The sequence below is a fragment of the Vanessa cardui genome, chromosome 27, assembly GCF_905220365.1.
Source record: "Vanessa cardui chromosome 27, ilVanCard2.1, whole genome shotgun sequence".
NCBI lineage: Eukaryota > Metazoa > Arthropoda > Insecta > Lepidoptera > Nymphalidae > Vanessa > Vanessa cardui.
The window spans coordinates 7,180,915-7,206,895 of record NC_061149.1 but is presented as its reverse complement, the minus strand read 5'-3'; the positions used below and the strand labels follow the sequence as shown (position 1 = coordinate 7,206,895).

General features: G+C 34.0%; 1 protein-coding gene and 1 non-coding gene across 3 annotated transcripts in view; one reads left to right on the top strand and one right to left on the bottom strand.

Annotated features, from left to right (window-relative positions):
- Positions 1–25,981, bottom strand: part of LOC124541054 (protein daughterless) — a 127,571-nt gene that overhangs the window by 83,882 nt on the left and 17,708 nt on the right. For both annotated transcript variants that reach the window (XM_047118860.1, XM_047118861.1), the window contains exon 2: positions 10,028–10,080. In XM_047118860.1, coding sequence (XP_046974816.1) covers positions 10,028–10,080 — 53 coding nt within the window. The remainder of the gene's footprint in view (positions 1–10,027; positions 10,081–25,981) is intronic.
- Trnam-cau lies at positions 8,228–8,300 on the top strand. Its single transcript has one exon. It is a non-coding gene; the product is annotated as a tRNA-Met (tRNA).

The window sequence follows — 25,981 nt, the reverse complement described above, 5'->3', positions numbered from 1 at the left end:
CCTGAGCCAGTGTAATTAGAGGCACTACGCATAACATCTTAGCTCCTAAGATTTTGGGGGCGATAGAGTTACGGTTAACATTTCCTGAAGCGTATTGTCTATTGGTGGTGGTAACCACTTACCATCATATGGCACAATTGGCCGTCCGTATATAGGTATCAATATCATGAAAACAATAAATTAGAGTGATTTTAATAATAATTTAAAAAAATACCAAGAAAACGTAGTCGTTAATTATAACTAAATTATTTCGCATCAATCAATAATTTAAAAAAAAACGTTTACTCAATTATTCGTATTATATATATATATAAAAGTGCTATATACGTGCGTATTGTACATCTGTACGTGTATATGGCACAAGTATTAGCCACTCGGCTGAGCGCGTCTTCAGTTTTATAGTCAGAGTAATGTCTTTGAACCGTCGCCGACAAAAGTGCTTTCATCATCCAACACTGTCATGAAGACTTAATAGTTATTTAGTTATAATATTAAGCATCTCTAAATTCTTATTACATTAAATTACTAGCTAAATCTGCAGCTTTTGTAATAAACTAAGTTTAAATAAGAGACAAATTTCCTATACTCCCCCTTTACCCCCTTAGGGGTGTAGTTGTGGAAAATCCGTTCTGAGAGGGTGTCAACACCTTATAGAAAACAACAACAACAACAGCCTGTAAATTCCCACTGCTGGGCTAAAGGCCTCTTCTCCCTTTGAGGAGAAGGTTTGGAACATATTCCACTACGTTGTTCCAATGCTGGTGGAATACACACGTGGCAGAATTTCTATGAAATTTGTCACATGCAGGTTTCCTCACGATGTTTTCCTTCACCGCTGAGCACGAGAAGAATTATAAAGACAAATTAAGCACATGAATCAGCGGTGCTTGCCTGGCTTTGAACCCGCAATCATCGGTTAAGATGTACGCGTTTTAACCACTAGGCCATCTCGACTCGGCCATCGCTACTTACATTGGGATTAGACTAATGTGTTGTCCAATATCATTAATACATATCAAATGTAAGGCCATCCATATTAAAATCAGACTGAATAATTATTAACATAGTTCATTAAATATTAAAAGTTAAATCGAACCAAACCAACTAAACCATCAATTACAGACTCAAACGTACAATTAGTAGCAATTTACTTACAATTATAAAACGCTTTTCTCGTCGAATGTACCCGGTTAGAGAGCCCGTGAATTAAAGACAAGACGGTCCCCCATCCCTTGAATAGGCGACTCGGGGTGGGGGGCGAGATAAATAGGACAATTTGGTACAGTTACGTACCTGCCCCGCGTATTTACTCGGTTATTTTCTTCGAATCGTTTTAGACTATTGTGTTCACTTATTAGATTAGAGAATACTGTTTTTAACTAATCTATATTTCAACAACAACAACAACAACAACAACAACCTGTAAATTCCCACTGCTGGGACAAAGGCCTCCTCTCTCTTTGAGGAGAAGGTTTGGAACATATTCCACCACGCTGTTCCAATGCGGGTTGGTGGAATTCACATGTGGCAGAATTTCGATGAAATTAAACACATGCAGGTTTCGTCACGATGTTTTCCTTCACCGCTGAGCACGAGATGAATTATAAAGACAAATTAAGCACATGAATCAGCGGTGCTTGCCTGGGTTTGAACCCGCAATCATCGGTTAAGATGCACGCGTTGTAACGACTGGTCCATCTCGACATTAATCTATATTTATTAAATATAAATGTGAAACCAACTCTATCTGACTGTCGCTCTTTCACGACCAAACCGCTGAATCGAATTTGATGAAATTTGGTATGCAACAAACTTATAGTCCCAGAAAGGACATAGGCTACTTTTTTGCCGAACACATGAAACTAACACCGATAAACGCGAGCAAAGACGCGTACGACTACTGGTATCGTAATAAACTTAATTATAATTTTACAATTAATCGTCGTGTTTATTAAGTTTTTTTTTTATGACATAGCTGGCAAACGAGCAGGAGGCTCACCTGATAGAAAGTGACTACCACCGCCCATGGACATCTGCAACATTAGGGGTCTTGTTTGTTTGTTGTTAAGTCTGGGTAGATACCTCTTATCACTAATCAGATAGCATCACTCATTATCATCATTGTATTCTACCGGGAAATAGACTTAAATTTTATTGTATACACAAGCGACCGTTCCAGACTTCGCACAGGTAGCAAAAAAAAAATTATAACATAATATTGAATGGTTTAATTTGGGGTCATGATCAAAATTATTCAAAAAAGTTTCATCACAATCGGATTAATGATTTAAGAATTTATTTCATACAGGTGGAGAATTTTAAGGTCGATTGAGTCAATTTAACGTAACGTACTTTTAGTTGACCATCTGACAATACCTGGTCAATACCATTCCTTACATCACCAATCAGTGGCGTAGCTATTGTTGCGCCAGGTGGTGCAGTGCACCAGGGCCCCTGAGTTCAGGGGGCCCTCTAAACTAAACCTTACGCTTCTGAAACTAGAAAATAACGATTCTGCGCACTAGATTTCTATAAATTTATCATTTGGTTTCTATAATTTTAAAGGGTAATTATTAGTTAAAGAGGTATGGGAAAAAGGAGATGAGGCCCCGATTCTTATTTTATGCACCGGGGCCCTTCTTCACCAAGGCGCCACCAAGTTGAAAACTAAGATTTTATGCAACCCATGTAGCTACACTGGCTTACTAAACCTTTAAACCGAAACAGAACCATATAGCTGTATGTACGATGGTTCATTTCATTCAACCATCAATAAGTGTAACTTCTACATTGAGTAAAGGAATTTGAGTTTGAGTTCAATAATTACTGTTGATTCACGTTCAGAGTCACAGGTTCATTTAACTGGTTACAGTCTAAGCGCTGTCAATGTTATCGAATTGTATCTAGTTTTATATGCATAAATATGACGCGTAGCCTCGCATCTGTCCATCCGGTTGCATTCCTAAGACGTACGGACAACACGATGGGCTTCAATCCACTGGATTTACATCGCTATATAGCTTTGGTATTCTGATTTCGGATATATATGTTATGATTGTAACATAATCTTAATTAGAATCTGTCTTGTTTAATCGTACTAATATTATAAATGGCAAAAGTTTGTGAGGATTAATATTTGATACTCTATCAAGAAAAAAGTACTGAACGGATTTGGATGACATTTTACAGTAATATAGATTATACATCAGAATAACACATAGGCTATGATTTAAAATTTTATTATGTATTTTGATCGTAATATTACGATGCATATCAACTAGCCGTGCGAAACCGTTTCGGTTAACTAGCAGTCCAAAGTCCCATCAAAATCGGTCCAGCCGTTCCAGAGATTAGCCGGAACAAACAGAGAGACAAAAATTGTAAAAAAATATTGGTATATGTACCGTGTATACATACATGTGCATTAAGTAAAAAAGGGTCTTTTTTGAATATTACAAACAGACACTCCAATTTTATTATATGTATCGATATAGATATATTGATTCAGTGGACAATCGGTTTTACAACTGGACACGCGGTCTGAGCACGCGACACGTATTTAGGTGGATTGGAAAAAGTTGTGGTATATACATGTGATATGAATATGTATGTAATTATAATTAGTATATTAATTTATATTATGGTTTTAAAATGCATCTACGTATCTTGATATGGTCAAGTACTTGGGTTACTTAACAGATGGGAATATAATGTAGGTATGTATTTGAAATAATGAGGCCCACTAAACTTTTATCGCAAAGTGTTTTGAACAAATTTTGGATCATCTTCACTTGGTGGTAGGGCTTTGTGCAAACCCATCTGGGTAGGTGCCACCCACTTATCAGTTATTCTATCGCCAAATAACAGTACTCAGTATTGTTGTGTTCCGATTTGAAGGGTGAGTAAGCCGGTGTAACTACAGGCACAAGGGACATGACATCTTAGTTCCCAAGGTTGGTGGCACATTGGCGATGTAAGGAATAGTTAATATTTCTTACAGCGTCATTGTCTATGGGTGATGGTGACCACTTACAATCAAGTGGCCCATATGCTCGTCCGCCAACCTATTCCATAAAAATAAAAAAATGTTTATGGGATCAAATCCGATCAAGCATCACTTTATTTTCATGTTACTTATGTATTTATAGTTTAACCTCTTGTTTGATTTGAAGGAATCATCATGAGGAAACCTGCATGTGTAATTTAATTCCATAAAAAAAAATAGTTATATTAATATTAGCGACCCGCCTCAGCAACGCACGAGAAATTAATAACATTGGAAAATTCTAAAATTATCAGTGTTTATTTACTATATTGTACATGTATTATATCCAAAAACCTTGCTCTCGAATCACCCTATCTATTAAAAACTGCATCAAAATCCGTTGCGTAATTTTAAAGATCTAAGCATCCATAGGGACATATATGTAATGACTAGCATAAATGGTCACAGCCCTTTATAACCACATAGGGTACCATTAAAAATCGGCGTTGGGTTCTAGGAACCCAACCTGGAAACTGAATGGTGCACCTATTTAGGACTAGTTAACTATCATTGGATTATTTTTTATAGATTCAGTAAAATGTTCTTCATTTTAGTTTTTTTTTTTTAATTAATAATAATAATAATAAATATTTCTTTTTCCCTTCTAATTAATCATCAAAGTTACACCGTATCTAAAAAGACCTAAGAACCGACGAAAGAAACTTCTTCACTACATACTTTATTGCTATATTACTAAACGTTAAAAATAACAAATTGAGATAAAATTTTAACAAAAAGAAAAACCGACTTCAAACAAAACACTATTTTAAAACAAATGAATATGCACGAAAAAGTAATAAAAATAATTGCGTATTCAACATATTTTTTAGAGTCTTCCTAAGTTAAATGAAATGAAAAATATTAGACTACTTAAAAGTCGATTAACGATTATATCATGTAGTTATAGTTATTGGTATATTTGGAGTCGGTGTCAGCCATGGTGCCCTTGCCCCAACAATCAAAGGAAAGAAGCGATACGAGCCCCTTGATTGATCCAGTATATTATTGTGTAAAAGGTTATTTGTAAAAAACATATTTGTTAAAGTATTCTCGTATTGTTTTTTGATAGATATACTGTAGGGTTTTATTGGCTGACACCGACTCCAAATATAACAATAATTATAACTACATGATATAATCGTTAATCGACTTTTAAGTAGTCTAATATTTTTCATTTCATTTAACTTAGGAAGACTCTAAAAAATATGTTGAATACGCAATTATTTTTATTACTTTTTCGTGCATATTCATTTGTTTTAAAATAGTGTTTTGTTTGAAGTCGGTTTTTCTTTTTGTTAAAATTTTATTTATTTTTTGATTTTAAGTGAAGCTGATGTTGACTAACTATTTTTTTTAATACGGATAGATTAAGCGTTCCGTTTATATGAGTCAGAAACTACTTCGAGGACAATTTCAAAGGAAACTTGCGAATAAAGCAAAAATAGACTTTCGAAAATGCGGATTTAATACGTCACGCGGCGTAAACTACAAGGATCCCTCGAAAGAGCTGTAATCGAACTCAGCAAAAAAACTTTGAAAAAGACCAACTATATTTCGTACATCATATGACATCACATCACATACACAAAATTTGATTAAAGATAGTAAGAAATTCTGCCCCATATCGCACCCTAACTGCGAGCCGTATAGGAGTTCCATCACTACATAGTATAAAACAAAGTCGCTTTCTCTGTCCCTATATCTTTAAATCTATGGATTTTGATGCGGTTTTTTTTAAAAGATAGTGTGATTCAAGGGGAAGGTTTGTGTATATAATACATGAACAATATAGTAAAGAAACACTGATAATTTTAGAAGTTTGCGATGTGATGTCGTATATAAACAAATTCTGTAGTATATTTAGTATCAGTATTGCACCCGTGCGAAGACGGGGTGGGTAGCTAGTTGATTATAATATTCGACTATGATAATTACATAAACATAACCACATTACGGAAGGTGACTCAAATATCCAAATAACCTATAAATAAAAGATTCGACAGAATATCGCTAACGTGCTCCTCAGAATTGTTCCGTTCCCTTCCGTTCCGTTACTTTGTCATGGATCCTGTGCTCAGAACCTTACCAAACTTTCACCAAATTACCCTTGAAGTATATATTTTATAATAAAAAAAGAATTATCAAAATTGGTTAGCGTGATTTTCAGTTATTCACCTATTTGTCGCGCATATACATAATGCAAATTTAAGACTTATGTCGTTTTCACATGGATACCATCATCGGAAAAAAAAATAAAAAAAATGGGACCCCACGGGAAGCACTACCTTTCAAACAAAAAAAAATTTATCAAAATCGGTCCACCCAGTGAAAAGTTATGAGGTAACAAACATAAAAAAAAAAAAAAAAAAATACAGACGAATTGATAACCTCCTCCTTTTGGAAGTCGGTTGAAAACTAAAGTTTCATCAAACCATCGCCTCACGTTCAATATCACAACTAATATTAATGTTTCATTTTCTATATTAAACTTTTATAACTTCCTTGTTGGTCGAATCTTAGTCGAAAGGCCGAAGGCGGTAAATCCTTGATACAATATCAACAGAATCAAGAAATTCAGCGTAAGGTTTTGACCAAGACCGTCTGGGTAGGTACCACCAACTCATCAGATATTCTACTGAAAAAATACCCATCTTTAGCATACAGTGTTTTTGTTTGAAGAATGATTCAGCTAGTGTAACTAACGGTTAGGTGACTTCGGCGTCATCTTGAGAAAGGGCTGAAATTCTTTGATTTGCGATAAATCGGCTAAGCATCGTAATACAGGCATTATAACGAAATATTTGTCGTTGCTTAATTGATGCACTACAATTTAAGTTCTACACATTTCTAACTTACCATTGATGGTTATTGAAATAACGAAAACCTTTTCCCTAATATTAATATTGGAAGAGTAACTACTGAGTTTCTTGCCGGTGCTTCTCGGTAGAATCTACTTCCCGAACCGGCGGTAGCTAAATTGTAGTTAAGTGACGATTCGTGTTTGTAAAACGCTACTAAAATAAAGAATATTTTGATTTGATTTGATTTGTTTCGATTTTTTTCAGCTATTGAATTTCAAGAAACAAATCCTCAGGTTCGGAAAGGAACATGTCAGACATGAGAAGAACCGGCTAAAGAAACTAAAGCCATATTTCTCACAGTACCTACCAACTATAGTCAGTAATGACCAATTACAAATACCCCCATTTGACAGTAGGCCTACATATGTATAACATAGTATACATATTAGAATAGTGACATTCGAAATTTGAACCAAGGACAGCGTAAGTGATTTAGACTGTTCATTCCGACGGTATACTTAATTCATAAAGTACCGAACGGATCTGCGCGCGCGCACGTTATATCAATCCAATCCACCTGTCACAACTGGTTATCAAGAACGGCTGTATAAAGTTTCGTATGTGTGTTAGCAATTCAAATGTTATAATTAATTTACGTGGTTCATTGGCTAACTTCTCGATAATTTTATATGATAGGACTATATGTTAACGGTTACACCTTATAGTTCACCACAAATAACATTCCTACCTATATACTTGGTGGTAGGGCTTTGTGCAAGCCCGCCTGGGTAGGTACCACCCACTCATCAGATATTCTACCGCTAAACAACAGAACACAGTATTGTTGTGTTCCGGTTTGTAAGGTGAGTGAGCCAGTGTAACTACAGGCACAAGAGACATAGCATCTTAGTTCCCCAGGTTGGTGGCTGACGCTGTAAGGAAGTCAGGCATTGACGATGTGTTGTTTGATCGGATTTGAATCCATATACATTTTCTAAGATTCTACAAAAAAAGAGATCCCTGAATTTCTGACAATCAATCTGTTTATCTATCTCGACCGAATTGCAGAATCAAATATGATTAAATTTGGTATAAAACAAAGCTCGAGCCTAGGAACTACATAGGCAACATTTTATGCCTAAAACCTGACAATCGATCCTTAAAACGGGATAGAAGCCGCTTGCAATAACTAGTAAATAATCTTTAGTACTTATGTATTGATTATTCGAAATAAATATATGATATGTGAATAAAAATTTCATATTGTTAATATTGGAATCGATCATCGCTTCAGACGAGGTAAGTACTACAGATACGAATGCATTTGATAAGATGTTTGTATAGCAGTATGTGATGACCTATTTTGACGCTATACACATCGGCCTCGGTGGCGCAGTAGGCAGCGCGTAAGTCTCATAATCTTAAGGTCGTGAGTTCGATCCTCACCCGGGGCATATCTTTTTATTTTCATTCTTTTATTTTCTTTAATTTTTACATGTATGGTTTGCTATTTTCAAATGAATATTGGTTATTCTATACGATTTAAAAATAAAACAATTTAACTTCTACTGTATACAGTAAAAGCATAATTTAAGGTTAACTAATAGAAAAAGAAGCAATTCTAAAACATTTTAATAATAATTATTTTGTTTTCATAAGATGTTATTTTAAAATTCGTCTATTGCCTAAAATATAGATTAATAAAAAAAAAAGCGATTGTTAGTAAAATGGCGGGATTTTGTACGAAAATTAATCGACTCCGGTTGTTTTACTACTGAAATTTTTAGATTAGGTACTTCATTTATTTTGTCTGTATGTTTGTTCCGGCTAATTTGCGAAAAGGCTGAAACTGAGACTAACCGGTAAAATATCACTACATATTATCAGCGTTTGTCTGTATGTTCGAGATAAACTCCAAAACTACTGAATAGATTTTCATGACGTTTTTACTAATAGACAGAAGGATTATTATAATTTATTAATGTTTTTATGTTTAAATAAGTTAAGAAAATATAACAACATTAGTAAAACATGTCGGAAAAAAATAAATAAATCAAAGGTAAAAATTTACGAAAAAACTTATAGGCGATAGTTATTCATACATCAGATAAGAAATAAATAGGTAGGAAACAAAAAAAATGTCTTTGATATACCATCGACTTAATACTAGACAAAAAAAATTCAATAAAGGTTTTCGCAGATGACACAACGAACCCTAAAATGTAAATCGCAATGAATACAAGTCAGAAGGGCAACGCAGGAGTCAGCGCTTTTTACGGATTTATAAAAAAAAAGGGTTCGTAGATAAATCACGGACTACGATACTATATTTACGGTTAAAATGTTTTTGTCCTGGGCTAAGAAAATCGCAAATATATTAGAACCGCGATACTCTATTGGTCAGCGAATGTAAATCATAAACCAAATTCCAGGATCAAACTAGGAAAGCACCATTGAACATAAGTCAAATACTACTATTCATTTATTTACTTATGAGTCTCCAACGAAAGATACTACAAGAACAGCCTGTATATTCCCCATTGCTGGACGAAAGCCTCCTCTCCCTTTGAGGGGGGAAGGTTTGGAACATATATAATACGAAAGACACATAATATATATTCTTAAAACAAAAGAGTGTAACGGTTACATGTTAAAAGGCACCATTGTACACATAGTTGGCGGTATACACAAGTGGTAGAATTTCTATGAAATTAGTCATTTAGGTTTCCTCACGATTTTTTCCTTCACCGCCATGCAAAAGATGAATTTCTTAATTCAGTGGTGCTTGCCTGGATTTGAACCCACAATCATCGGTTAAGTTGTACGCGTTACAACCACTGGGTCATATCGGCTCTTCTACAATGCTCTGCTACAGCAGGGGTGGGGCGTAATACCAGAATCGCATGGTAAGCTTTTAATAAACCTTAAATATATACAATTCTAAATAAAAGTATACAAGATTTATCACACCACCTTATTATATTATTTTATAAAAAATAAATAAATTTAATAAGATTTAAAACCATGAAACGTCTGAAAAAAACCAATTCCATTCAACATAGAGCTGTATAAAATAAAAATAACATAAAATCGATGACATTAACATTGGATGAAGATCGCTCGATCGTGACAACAAATTAAAAAAAAATGACGGATATTAAAAAAAAAAAACTTTACTCACCATTCCATTGTCCATGCCTCCATATGGCGACTGGTAACCAGGTTTTTCTGTGACTGATAATTGAGATCGTTATTTATACACGAATTAAATTATATCAATGTGTTATATACACACACCGGGCCATATCATTGCGTTCCTCAATCGAAAACTATAGCGATATATCGTGTTATGCCATATTACAAACCACTTTTTACCTTGTAACCATTCCTGCGGATAATAAAAACGGTATAACTTAACTCAATACGAGGAGGCTTTACGACCTCTTTCTTTTAAGAGCTTCTGTTTAACTTATTTGTTCTAAAATCAAATTTCGACCAATCAAATCACGCAATCTGAATAAGAATTTTTGTGGTGTGAAACGATTCATCACCTGGGATTGGTTCAAAAATCAATTATTCAATAGATCAACAGTATAGATAGGCAAATGTTTTGTCCAATTAATTAGATAAAATTAGATCTTCTAAATTACGCAACGGATTTTAATGCGGTTTTCGTCTATAAACAGAGTGACATACATGCATATTATACCAGAGCAGATAATTTCAACTTTCCTTTGCAAAAAAAAAAATAAGATTCATATATGTCTTCTCCTAAAATTAATTTATAGAACCTTTTTGTGCTCGTGTGTTTCTTTCTCTTGCTCCCGAAAAATATTTCAAATAGACCTTCGCCCCAAACATAATAACGAACGGGCTATTTGGACCCCCTGCACCATTGATCAAGACTGAACTCTACTTCCGAGGAGTTTATTTAATAGCAGAATAGAATTATTAAGAATCTGAATACTTATTCAATCAATGAACATTTAAATGAAGATACCATTAATACCTGGAAAAATAACATTTCTGCACAAAACAGGGGTAATTTAACGACAATAACCACCCCCACCCCAACAGTCAACCCCTAAACGACGCCATTTAAAATAACGAAAGTCTAAACAATGGTTAAATAATTGGACTGTTATAACACATAATATATTCAATTTCGTCCGTCGGTCTATAAAAGAATTTGAGTTTATTTCATTGTCTGTATTCAAAACTGATCTGTCTGTCTGTATACTTTAAACTTTATAATTAGATTACTTTAGATCCCTTTATGATTATTGGCTTAGTGTTGTGTAGTAGTAGTTGTAGTTAGTGGCAGTTTTGAATCTCAAATCGAAGCGTTAGAAAGTAATTATTTTCTGTAATTATTTTCTCTCTAAAGAAAATTCTAAGAATTTTTATCCCCTAGTCCGAATGGACAATCTTTTCATTTTATAAAAATGCGGAACGTTAAAAAACACATAGAATCATATATATATGTGCTGGCCAATAGGCCAACTATGGACCAGAGATACTGTTCCAACGTTGGCACCAATACATGCGCTATCCTTGCGCCAATATACATTGACTGTTTAAGATCTGTTAACTATTTTTTACACCATCGATATTGATTACACACGACACTTTAGATCTCATGGTCAATAGCACATTGATGGTCTACACAGTGACTGCAATGTATGTGTCTGTGTGTGAATATAATTACTACTAAGCTATTAAATTAAAATTAAAGAAACAACTGAGAACCCATTGATAGTCTTAATCTTCCTCTGTATAATTCGAAATTATTGAACGTTGCCTATTGCACCAAGTTACTCTATCGCAACCTACATTGGGGGATACATATATTGCAGATTTTATTCCAACACATAATAGTTTCCTTACGATAGACCACTTAAAGTAAGTAAAGTAACAGCTTGTAAATTTCCCACTGATGGACTAATGGCATCCTCTCCCAAGAAGAGGGATTGGAACATATTCCACCACGCTGTTCCAATGCGGTTTGGTGGAATGCACATGTGTCATAATTTCAATGAAATTAGTCACATGCAGGTTTCCTCAGGATGCTTTCCTTCACCGCCGAGTACAAGATGAATTACAAAAACAAATTAAGCACATATATATAGTGGTGCTTGCCTGGGTTTGAAACCGAAATCATCGGTTAAGACGCACGCGTTCTAACCACTGGGCCATCTCGGCTCTCTAGACCACTTAAATATTTACTAACACAAATTAAGCAAAAAGATTTCTAGAAATTTCTGTTTTACTTGCCGTGCGTAAACCCGCAATATTCATTTATATAGCAATAGTTATCAATTAATCTTCTGTCTCATAATATACACTATAAAATGGACTATTTAACGTGCTATCGATTTTAAAGATAACATGAAAAATTAAACTGATTGAAATAGATTTGAGGGCTTAAAACCCCATCGACAAGTAAAGGAAATCAAAAATTGTCCCCCAGAGCCCGTCACAAAGCCGATCCACATAATACTGTTACGATGGGGTGCTGTGTCCACATGCGTCGACACACAATATCGACACAACTATTGACACTGTTTAGTTAAGTTTTATAAAACTTAACGCAAAAATTAATCAACAAAGAAAACCATAAATTTTAAAATCTATATTTCAGCAGTACAACATAAATAAAATGTGTTAAAGTTATATTAAAACTGGGAGGCATACAATGATTCCTAACGTGATTTTCAGTACCTTAGTGAGTAATTATTGATTTATTTTAAATGTAACCTACATGTAGCCTTAATTAACATACTGTGGAGACTACATTAAAAGACAGATTTTTAAAGTTACCAACCAAAAAACAACATTAATAAAAAAAGTCGTGAGTAATTTTTTAACTACCTACAAGCCAAGTCACTTGAAGGTGCATGATCTATTCAACGATATTACAGTATAGGTTAATGATTTTTGTATATGTATATCATAAATATATCTATAATATATATATATCCACAGTCATAAATTGGTCAACTGGACCAAACCCAAAAAACAACAACCAGACCAACAAAAACCACTTTTGGTTACATAAAAATTGTACCCAAATAAACAGTTACCACATGTGTTTATCTGACATCAACGAATGATAATTTTAATCATTCCATATACATCTTAATTAGCAACAGAACCAATGCAGACGATAAACCTTTCCTTAGGAGTCCCCCGGGTGCAATATTACGCGACTCCGTTTTTGTGTATGTTTACGATACATTCCAATAGTTTTATGGAAAAATAGATTTTTCTATTAGATCAGCGTTTGTAAACTAGTTCACTGTGATAATATTGCACAGAATCTAGTACTTTAGTAATTTTACGGCTATTCCAGACTCGATGATAATTTTCAACGACTTGGTGCGACTTTACTTTCATAATCGCATGAGAAAAAACAAAATCAAAATATACTTTATTCAAGCAGGCTTTTAGAAGCACTCTTGAATCGTCATTTAACAACTAAGTGTATTAAGTGAAGCTACCACCAGTTCGGAAAGAAGATAACATCGAGAAGAACCGGCAAGAAACAAAGTAGCTGTTCATTTAAAAATACAGTTATGTTAGTTAAGACAGAAATTCAACAAAGTGTTTAGGCGAAACCTACGACTTTTCGTTCTTACCGAGATACGTACTTCCTGACCACGTGCTATTATTTATTATGATTTATGATCCCCGGAAATCGAACCTTGGGGACATGCGGTTATAAGTCACTATATCAACTAAGCAGTTACCTACCCACAAACTTTGTTTTATTATTTTTTTAAATCGAACAATATGTAAGACAATTCAATAAGGCTTATCGATAACCTCACTCTTTTGTTGTTACGAAGTGAAAAATGTTTAACCAATCTACCTCCAGTTCGAAAGCCATCTCGGACCTGAGAGGAAACAACACAGCCATATTTTCTATTTTTAAAAGGTCAAATTTAACAATCATTGTTTTGCATAACAAAAAATATATTTTCGTTAAAAGCATGGAGCATCTTAAAACATATATGTATTAATAGTGTAAACTAAATAGAAAATGCGATTCCGTACATTAAAAAAAAAACAATAAAGTTCTACTTAACGAAGGATTGTTGGACATGAATGAAATCGAAACGAAACTAAATGGGGTGCGCGCCCAACCACTCGAGATAGGAGAGCCATTATGATTCGAGATATATTTTTTATTAGGGATAATCTGTTATTATTACGAGTATATATTTTGGTACCTAGGGCCTTGGCTTGGCAGGCAAGCAATAAGCCACCTATTCCTTACACAGCCAATAGAACCACCAAAAGGGAAACAAGATATAAAAAATGCCTCTCCATTGGCATAAACTATTGGATCGGAATGGACGATAAGATGAAAATCACCAAGTATTAAAACATATAAGAATACTTTAAGTATGAAATACTGAAACATATAAAAAAAAAACTTTTATTAATTTACTAATATTCGAACTACATATTAGAGTATGTTTGTTTGAACGCGTTAATCTTTAAATCTCTTGGTACGATTTTAAATATAATTCGCGCTTCAGATAGCCCATTTATCGAAGAAATCTATAGGAGATACACCATCACGATGAGACTAATGAGAGAAAATAATTCCTCTCAAGAGTTAAATTCGCTGCGTAATCAGACCAGAAACAAACCAAAATGTATGACAGAATCTTTTATATAGCTGAGCAAAGTCGGGAGCAACAACTATGCTAGCTGCTAAATAAAATAATTTATGACATCTTTAAAAGAACTTTTCCGTGCCAAAGCTTCCATTATTTAATTTCCACTCCAGCGTATAATCCTTGAGTTGTCAACGTAACAACAGACATTAGACCGGCTCCCCCCGCCCTAGTCGATTGCAATGAAACTAATCCAAATTATACGGTGCCATACTTCGTGCTAGTGGGGGTCGTTTTCCATAGCTGTCGACACGTATACATTTATGTGCGTTTTTTATACGAATTTATATGCGAATAAATAAAACTGAAGTGTCTGTATATGTTAAAATAACAGATGTTTACTAGACGCATAGGAAAGCATTTACCTACCTATTGAACTATCACCATAGCAATATCTAAAATTTACAGCTCAGCTGTCAAACGACTGGAACTATTTCGATGAGATTTTGACCATATAAGAGTGACAAGTTATTGGGGTTACGTTATATTTGGTGTTGGTACCCAAATGTGAAAGTGACTGTAATGTCTTTCAGAGAATTGGAATGAATAATAATAAGGACGGTCATCAATATTTTTCATATTTGTTTTATAATTACCTATATATTATTTAATAATATAAACAAAAACAAAATGTTTTGACGCTTAAGTATATTAATAAGTTGAAACACAATTTTATTTTCAAAAATTATTCTCAAATTAATTTATACTGAGCGACGTCACATACTATGTAATGCCCAGAAAATCAATTATTAAAACTTATATCACGGTTTTAGCGAAAACATCGCTTTCATGGAGGAACTCCGGTCCCCTCTACTTAGCGGAATGGAACTGCGACAAATACAAATTATACGGTACGACACAATGTGCCGACGGGTGCTGTTGTCCAATGATTATTTTTATCGACACAAAAAAAGACATCCATTGTTCTAACCCTAACATAATTGCAGCCGATATACTTAAATTAAATTAAATATTGGACAACATCAAAATCAAAATAAACTTTATTCAAGTGGGCTTTTACAAGCACATTTGAATCGTCATTTTACAATTAAGTGAAGCTACCACCGGTTCGGAAGGTAGATTCTACCGAGACGAACCGACAAGAAAGTCAGTAGTTACTCTTTTATCACATCACATCACATACATTACTCTGATCCCATTGTAAGTAGCTAAAACACTTGTGTTATGGAAAAGCTTTCGATTTTATTAAAACACTTAACTTTGTCACATTAACTAATATACTATTTAATATAATCGAATAAGGTTCTACATCTATACTGTCAGGTAGGACATCCCGAGTCAAGGTCGGAAGTCCAATGAACATTTACATGAACATTTGTCCATAAGGCGTTCAGACAGAAAAACAGACACCACGGAGACACTTTGCTACATATAGAGATGATGATGTCATCCTGACTGGGATACCCAACCCATACCATACCCCTGGGATATTCCCTGACTCTGATAATCCAACTACAGCAAATTCGTACAGAGATCAAGCTAATAAACTTCTTTACGTGTTTTCTATGACACTAACCAACTACCAGAAGGAAAAAAAATTGCATATAATATTAAACGAATACGGCATTATCATATCGATGGATTATATCATCAAAGGGAATCATTTACAGACGATTCAATGCGAACGAAATGATATATTAAATTATAAAAATGTTATTACAAAGGAAACGGAACAATTTGTCCATTGCAGCGAGACACGTGATACAAATGACAGGCTTTAGAACTACGGGCCAAGATACAATTGCACTGCATTTTTTTTTAAATAAATTGTAAAGGTACACAAAGAGGTTCCAACTGAAATATGATCATATAAGGATAACGAATTTAATTCATAGGAACTAACCCTTATAATTATAATAAATGTAGTCTAAACTTATAATTATTATGAAGTACGTCATAATTACATAAAATGGACGAAACGAAACAAAATTGTTGTTACTTTTTTTAGAATATGACATCGCACCGACGTAAAAAATTACCATTATTTACAGAGAAATTTTCCTGTAGTTAGTAACTATTGATAACTTGGCGGTAGATTGTGTGTTCAATGGGTTACACAAAGACCTACAACCGAGTATATATACGATTGCATAACAATGGACATAATATAATATATACATATATATAAAAGCGAAATTCCACTCTCTGCTTAATCACGAAATTTCAGAGACTAAAATACCTACAAACTTGTAATTTGGCAGGTTCCTTTTCCTCCTAAGGGTTTAACAATATTAGAAGATTGTGTTTCATAAGAGGCGCAGGTTCTGCTAGTTATATTACAATAGAAACGCTGTTCCTAACCGACCTACTTCAAGGCGTCAAGAAATTAAAATTGATCGATATTGACCGTGAACTTATATCATAGAGAAATAGGTACTTTATACATAAATTAATTCACTGTTTATCGATTTATTGATAACAATATGTTTTGTATTAGGTAAAATATTATTGACTATATTGTTACTGTTGGAAAAATGTCAAGAAAAACAAGGTTTTCCAAAAAAAAAATAATAGGAAATGCCATTGAGGCGTAAACTCTATAAAAAATAATCATTTCAAGGTCGAAAATAGAAGTAAGAAATATTCAAGCTAGTCAGATATACTTTATGAAATCAGCATTACAGTGCTGTATTAAAAAATATATAAAATAGTGAGACTTCGAAAACCCAGTTGGACAGAAGTTACTTTTACTCACTGTATATTATGTTTCATAGTCAACTAAATACATCAACAATGTTCAAAAAACATAAATGACAAAATAATATAATAGAAATTACTGGTACTGTTTCAATTGACCATCAATAAGAAAGTGTAATACTTCTATACTGAATAAAGCAATATGAATTTGAGTTTGAAAGTGACACAGAGATAGAGAAAGAGAGGCAAAGATCGCTTTGGGGGGGGTCATAACTTCCTTACGATTTCGTCAGCTCACTCAACTGTAAGAAGAGTAAAAGTACATAATTCAAAATATTTATTTTTAATATTACTAACTGGATACTCTAAGAGTAGAGTGATCAGGTGAAACTTCGTCTTCATCTACACTTTCCATCAGGAGAGATAGAGTCGAGATGTCCCAGTGGTTAGAACGCGTGCATCTTAATCGATGATTGCGGGTTCAAACCCAGGCAAGCACCGCTGCTTCATGTGCTTAATTTGTCTTTATAATTCATCTCGTGCTCAGCGGTGAAGGAAAACATCTTGAGGAAACCTGCATGTGACAAATTTCATAGAAATTCTGCCACATGTGCATTACACCAACCCGCATTGGAACAGCGTGGTGGAATATGTTCCAAACCTTCTCCTCAAAGGGAAAGGAGGCCTTTAGCCCAGCAGTGGGAAATTACAGGCTGTTATTGTTGTTGTTGTATTGTTGAGATGGAAGATGAGCGCCTAATCCATTGTAACTACACAACTACTACAAAATACATTTTAATACCAACATATCGTATTAATCCCGGTCGATGTTGAGTCCCTTTGTTTGGATGCAATCTCATGTGGAATCAGGTCACGGTTACCATAAAAATTCAATGTCATCGGAACTGTACCAAGTAATAAATTTACAGCTTCGTTGTTGAAGAGGAAGTGATTTTAATTCCGCTTACAAGAATTATATGACAAACTAAAACACATAAGTAATAAAATAGATATTATACTTTAAAAAACATCATGGTTAATATATTAATATTATAGATAGATGTCACACGCGGCTTCGCTCGTTTTTAAATGATTGGTCGGTAGGTATTAGGCTTGAATGAGTACTCTTATAATTATAAGAGTAAGTCTATCTTGTTTCGTACCAAACTTCATCAAATTCGGTTTAGAGTTTTCCTCGTATAAGAGCAACAGACAGACAGATCTAATTTCACATTTATAATATTAATAAAGTCGTATCACACAATCCTGTGACTTGATAATTCAAAGTCATCCCTCACATAAACTATCCACCCTCCGACACGATATCAATGGTATAAAAACCCATAAATCAGCGCTCGTTTCACGGTGAGCGAGCGAAGTGTATGCTGGAGACTGTAATGGCGGTGGTTACAAGTTCCGATATAATGGCGTCCGCTGACTTTGACATATAATGTGATATGGGAATGTGTGGATCGGGGGAAGCTGTACGTATTCATTAGAACATTTATTAATAAAACTACTATGTTACATACATATATGATATACTAGCGAAACGCCCCGACTTCGCGCAATAACACGTCATGGTATAAATTTGCCGAGTAGTTGTACACCGGTTTTCATAGGTCAATGGAGAAAAAGTTCGTTTCTATGTTGTCTTGGATCTGGGTGTTTGTGGTATCGTCGTTACTTCCGATTTTCCATAACACATGTGCTAACTACTTACATTGGGGTCCGAGTAATGTATATGATGTTAATGATAACAATCAAGATTATGACGATTTTTTTCTTATAAAAAACAGTGAAAAATATAAATGGTTCTAATGAACCATTAGATCCGGCGATTTAGCCTCCTTATGCTATTTCTAAACTATATTCTGATGGTAGTAGATTTAGGTGTATACCAGAATACAGTCTGTCTGTCTGTATGTTACGCTTCAAATCAAAACCACTGAAATGAATTAGATGTAGTATGTATATACACTTTTTCAACCGACTTCAAAAAGGAGGAGTTTATCAATTCGTCCGTATTTTTTTTTACTTCAGTACTCCGTCATTTATGTACAGATTGAAAAAAAAAATTGTTTTATATCCTTAATATACTTTCCATGATTTTTTGTGCTCTAAAAAGAAATCGAAAGTCATAACACGAGTACGATAGTGATATATCAGTCATATGCGACATATACTATAACAATCGTAATATATAAACGACAAACGTATCAAAAGAGCATACCTTTTCGTCGCTTTACAATAAAGCTTACACTAAACGGTCCACGTTATATATCACAATTAAAAAACTAAGTGAGTTTATACAAAACAAAACTCTCAATATAGTCGACATAGAGTTTCATTTAATTAAACGATTCCAGCGTGAACACTAAATTAAAAAGCATGGCGTCATAATTTCGTCAATAACATTGACAAATCGCTCAAACAAAACTTGAACGTGTCGACACGACGCCGACACGACGCCGACACGTGTCGTGGACGTACGCAGCTTCGAGTGTGTGCGATACCGCTCTGAGGGTATTTACCATCATTGTTATGGTGCGAATTATATCATTACATGACTTTAAATACCACATGGTCAATTTTTACCCCATATTAAGTAGCTTACAAATTCACAATTGAAAATAAAGTACTGGTAATTTTCTATATTAATATGGATAAACCAAGCTTAGATTTACATTTTCCATGGGTCTTGTTAATAACTCTACTATATTAATTACTGGCGACCCGCCCCGGCTTCGCACGGGTGAAATGATATGACATCACAGTAGAAACTTCTAAAATTAAAAGTATTTCATTACGAATTTGTCCATAAATTATATACAAAAACCTTCCACTCGAATTACTCTATCTATTAACAAAAACCGCATCAAGTGTTCCCTGGATAAATACAGATTAAAACTTATAAGCATACAAAAGTAAAATGGTCTATTCAAACAACAGCTGTCGAAACAAACAAACAAACAACGTTTGACCTTGAATCGACGCGATACCATTGGTTAATTTTTGAACGTCAAAGAAACTTATCGAAATTTTGGAAGTTAAATTAAAAAGGATTTAGAAGGAAGTTGTTTCACGGAATAGTGCTGTGTTATATATAATCGAATCTTAATCGATGATTGCGGGTTCAAACCTTTTTTTTTTTTTTTTATCGCTGGAAAAACGCTTTACGCGCTTCCCCCACGTGATGGAAGTGGGGGGGTGTGTGGGACTCCCCAGTTTCCTGGACGCCGAGTGCACCCAGGACCACCGGGTTTACCCACTAAAAAACCAGCGGTACCCTCTCCGTCCTTCGGCGGGCGCCACGGGATCGCTTACGCATGCTACCGTGACGCCCTGATGCGGGTTCAAACCTAGACAAGCACCACTATATAGTGGTGAGATGAATTATATAACACAAATTAATTATAATTCATCTCGTGCTCGGCGGTGAAGGAAAACATCGTGAGGAAACCTGCATGTGTATAATTTCATCGAAATTCTGTCACATGTGCATTCCACCAACCCGCAATGGAACAGCGTGGTGGAATATGTTCCAAACCCTCTCCTTAACGGGAGAGGAAGCCTTCTCCAGCAGTGGGAAATTTACAGGCTGTTACTTTCCTTTATATTAATTAAGACGTCTTAGTAGTACACAATATAGCAAAGATAAAAGCAAGAAAAATATGTTTATCTTCAGGTCTGCTTCGATTTAAATACTACTACTAGCAATAGCCTCGACTTCTTATTTGAATTTAACAAAAAAAGCTATTATTGTAGCCCAAGTTACTCTTTATTACATCATCTATCTCCCATTGAAAGTCCCATCAAAATCGATATAGAGATTAGCAGGAACAAACAAAAATTATAAAAACTGTTATTTTTGTATACGTATCGTGTATACATACGAGTACATATGCATTAGTAAAAATAATTTTAATAATACAAATAGACACTTCAATATCATTTAATTTTTTATACTTTTACTAATAATTATAATCTTAATGTTGTCTTAAATTTTCGCGATTATTACACATTTAAATAAAACGAATTATAACGGATGAATCGCGTATATTAATTCTTTTTTAAACATCCCGACGTTTCGAGCACTTTGCAGTGTTCGTGGTCACGGGTAGACGTCTACCCGTGACCACGAACACTGCAAAGTGCTGCGGGATGTTTAAAAAATAATTAATATACGCGATTCATCCGTTATAATTCGTTTTATTTAAATTATAATCTTTTTTTTTCTATTTAATTTGTTCGAAGCAAACATTTATTTCTTTCACTCTATAGAATTATACACAAACTTACAATCGTAACGAACTAAACTGCTACACGCAAATAAATTGGCTTTAATACCATAAGCGGGGGGTGCAAATAATAATTACATTAAATAAAGTATGAAAAGAGTAGCTTCGCGTAAAATCACTCGTTAATCAAGCGACTCTACGCCCCTTTGACGTAATGCAATATCTATAGTACGGACGAGTATTTTCGTTATATAGCGACCAGTCCCGGCTTCGCACGGGTGCTAGTATCACCACTGAGTACCGCTAAACAACAATAATTAGTATTGTTATGTTCCGGTTTTAAGGGGAAGTCAGCCAGGGGAGCTGCAGGCCAGGCTAACTAGAGAACATATTAACATATTAACAGAGTTAGAGTTATATAAATAGTGTATACTAGTGACCCGCCCCGGCTTTTCACGGATACAATGCTGATACTAAACATAGTACAGATTTTTTCCTATTTCTTTACTATAGTGTCCACGTATTATATATAAAAAACTTCCTCTCGAATCAGTCTATCTATTAAAAAACCAGGTCAAATTCCGTTGTGGAATTTTAAAAATCTAAGCATACATAGGGACAGACAACGGTAAGCGACTTTGTTTTGTACTATGTAATGATATATTGAATTAATTTACTAGTTCTAAATATGTGTTAATAATATGTTACATAAATTTAAATACTAACAATACAATAATCAAAGAGGAGAGATTTATCCCTATTCCATGAGAGCTCGTATCTTAGAGACATAGAGGTTCCTATACCTTATAAATCCTTATAATATCATCTAAGAGCCCCAAGAATTCCAAATCAATGCTTTCATTGATTACACCTATGAGGTTTTCTTTTCCCTATTACCATATTAACAATAATTGACTCTATGACATATATCTTCTCTATGTTGTATGTGTAAGACTGTCGTTAACCTTATCGTGAAGATTAATGTGCCGCATACGTTTCTGAATATACTAACTTATTGTTCTAATTAAAAATCAATTGTCTGAAACTATATTAATATATCAAGTGATTTCAAACCGTCTGTCTGTACGTTTGGATCTTTCAAAGTACGTATTGGATTTTGATGCGGTTTTCATCAATAAACTGAATGATTTTAGAGGAAGCTTTATATAATACATATAAATTATAACTATATTGTTTTTTCTTCAATCTAAAACGTTTACATTGACCATTCTTGCACCCGTGTGAAGCCAGGTCGACTTACTAGTTACTCGTATTTAATATTTTAGAAAATACATTAGTAGTTTATTAAAGTTTCAGATTTTTTATTTTCATAACAACTTTAATTCACTGAAGTTTGTAGATGATAAAAGCGTGGAATTATTACCTGTTGACTTCCACGCAGGATATATTAATTTAAATAATTGTATTAACTAACATGACTTTATATTTTTTAAATGTTGAAAAAGAGTAACTACTGAGTTTCTTGCCGGTTCTTCTCGGTAGAATCTACCTTCCGAACCGGTGGTAACTTCACTTAATTATTAAATGGCGATTCAAAAGTGCTTGTAAAAGCCTACTTGAATAAAGTTTATTTTAATTTTGATTTTGGAAACATTGATAGATAGATAACATGAAAAATCGTATTCTACTATAAATACTGCAACCTCAACCCTAAATCAATTCGAGCTTGACAATATTTGTTACATCAAAAACCTTACATTATTCGCGTCACTATCTCCCCTACAATCTACCCCTCTCTTTCGAAACACTCGCGTTAGAATGAGACAAATGTATATTTCTCTCTCATACGAACTGTACAAAAAACTTAAAAATAATACGCTAGTTATGAACCGGCTGACCGAAGAATGTAATTAAAATATGTAATAGACACGATTGATTTATTTATAATACATCATACTTCTATATATGGAATTAATGGCTATTATAGAAAAGTATTGGTGGTGTATGAAATCGAAATTTTAACCGTCCCCGGGCAGGAGTGACCACTTACCATCAGTTGGCTCCAAGTGGTAGTGGTAGCACAGGAGCGATTAGCTAGAAAATTTTCTCACTGCGTAACCTTCCATGGGCTGTAGTGACTTATCATCACTTGATCCATAGGCTCAAGTTATAAAAAAAGCATTTTATTTCAGTTTAAGTAAAAAAAAAGTACCAGCCTATAAATTTCCCACTGCTGGGCTAAGGCCTCCAGTCTCATTGAGGAGAGGGTTTGGAACATATTCCACCACGCTGTTCCAATCCGGGTTGACGGAGTGCACATGTGGCAGAATTTCAATGAATTTAGACACATGCAGGTTTCTTCACGATGTATTAATTCACAATCGAACACGAGATAAATTATAAACACAAATCAAGCACATATACATATATAGTGGTGCTTGCCTGGGTTTGAACCCGAAATCATCGGTTAAGATGCACGCGTTCTAACCACTGGGCCATCTCGGCTCTTACTTCAGTTTGGCATAATATAATTACTATATCAAGGTTAGTACTGTTTCATTGTCTCAAAAACACCCCCTTTGTTTATTTTGGCGCGTAAACACTTAGGGTCGTTAGGCTTCGATGGCCGACACGAGCCGCACATTAACGAACCTTTACCGAGTGTTATTTAATTAAGAAATCACTTCATTGGATCATTTGGTAATATTTGTTTAAATATTTACATAAAACAGACTTCTTATCAAATGTTATAGGGTATTATAATGTATTGGTGACCCGCCCCGGCTTCGTAGAGTGCAATCATAACATAGTATAAAACAAAGTCGCTTACCGCTGTCTGTCCTTATGTATGCTTAGATCTTTAGCGTACGGAACGGATTTTTTTTAAGATAGATTGATTCAAGAGTAAGGTTTACACGAGTAACACAATAACAGTAAAGAAATACTGATAATTTTCTTAAGAGATACTTCTTGTAGCATAATAAAGATTGAAATAAGGAAGGATTAACTGAAAAGAGAGGGATATTTTCACTTCTCTGTACTGTAAGCCGTTATAAAATATCATAATCTATACATATAATAAAATTGGAGTGTCTTTTTTACTTAATTCATGTATATATGTATATACATATACACGGAACCTACAACAAAATAATATTTTTTACAATTTTTGTCTGTTTATCTGCTTGTTCCAGGTGATCTCTGGAATGGCTGAACCGATTTTGACGGGACTTTCACTGGCAGATAACTGATATAATAAGGAATAACTTAGGCTACAATATTCATTTTTTGTTAAATTCAAACACGTACACGGTCGCGGGCACAGTTAGCATGAAAAATATTTTTAATAGAACAAATCACATAAACTAGAACTAGTTATCACTTTTTTGCATTAAACACATGTTTGATCATCAGCCTTAAGAACGAAGCGGGCAACCGTCATATATATAAGAGCATAGCTAAGTAACCCCCCAAGGGTTGGCCTTAAACCACCCGCTGTTTACTAACGAGTCACAGATATCTAAACACCATCGTCATTTCAAACTTATTTATGTTTAAATCTAATTCAGATTAAATCAAAACACCGTGTAAGATACTTGACTTCGAAACTAAATCAAAATATTTTGTATTCAAGTAGGATTTTACAAGCACTTTTGAATCGTCATTTAACAACTATATTACATGAAGCTATCACCGGTTCGGAAAGTAGACTCTTACAGACAGACAAACAGATTTCCTTTCACATTTATAATATTAATACATATAATATAGATTGTATATACATTGCCAGAATAGAAGAACACCTAGGATAAGACCTCACGCTCTCAAGGGGGAGTAATCTAATTTTGAACTGCAGCGGTTCTATTCTGTAAGACTTAAATTCGCATCTCACAAAGAAAAGAGAGTAAGTATGAGAACTGTATTGAAAACTTCATATAGAAAGCCCTTCAGCTATTTAATTAACAAAAAGTTATTGATAAATATCAGACTTAATAAAAACTCACGTTGAGTGAGATATGATCTCTTACACCTAATTGATAACACTTACTTATATTTTCTCAATAAAAATTATATATTTACTTTGTGAATTACTAATCAGAATGTTTTTTTTATAACTGTATTTCTTGAAGATTTTAGCCTTGCACCCCATTGCTTCGTAACATATTAAGTTTATAAATAAAATAAAAAAGTAATAAAATATATATATACACTTTGTATTTTTATGTATTTAAATAAACACATAAAAATACATAGTGTTTTTTTCACAGCGTTATCTAAATCTAAATTAATTATAAAGGCAATAATTTAAAATATCCGAACGTACGATCAATGCAATTTAAACCTTATATGGGTGGTCTAGAAGCCATAATCGCAATTACACAGTTGGGAAGCTAAATTATAGTTTTTCACACGATGTATATGGTATGGCATTTCGGCGGTCATTTTTGCACGTATCTTGTGAGCATACGCATTGACTAAAGACATAAATTTTTCACTAGCTATAAAAAAATATACCGTCAACATAAAAATATATATTTACTTGTACGGTCTGCAAAAAAGGCTTTAATGATTTTTAACAATGAGCTCAAT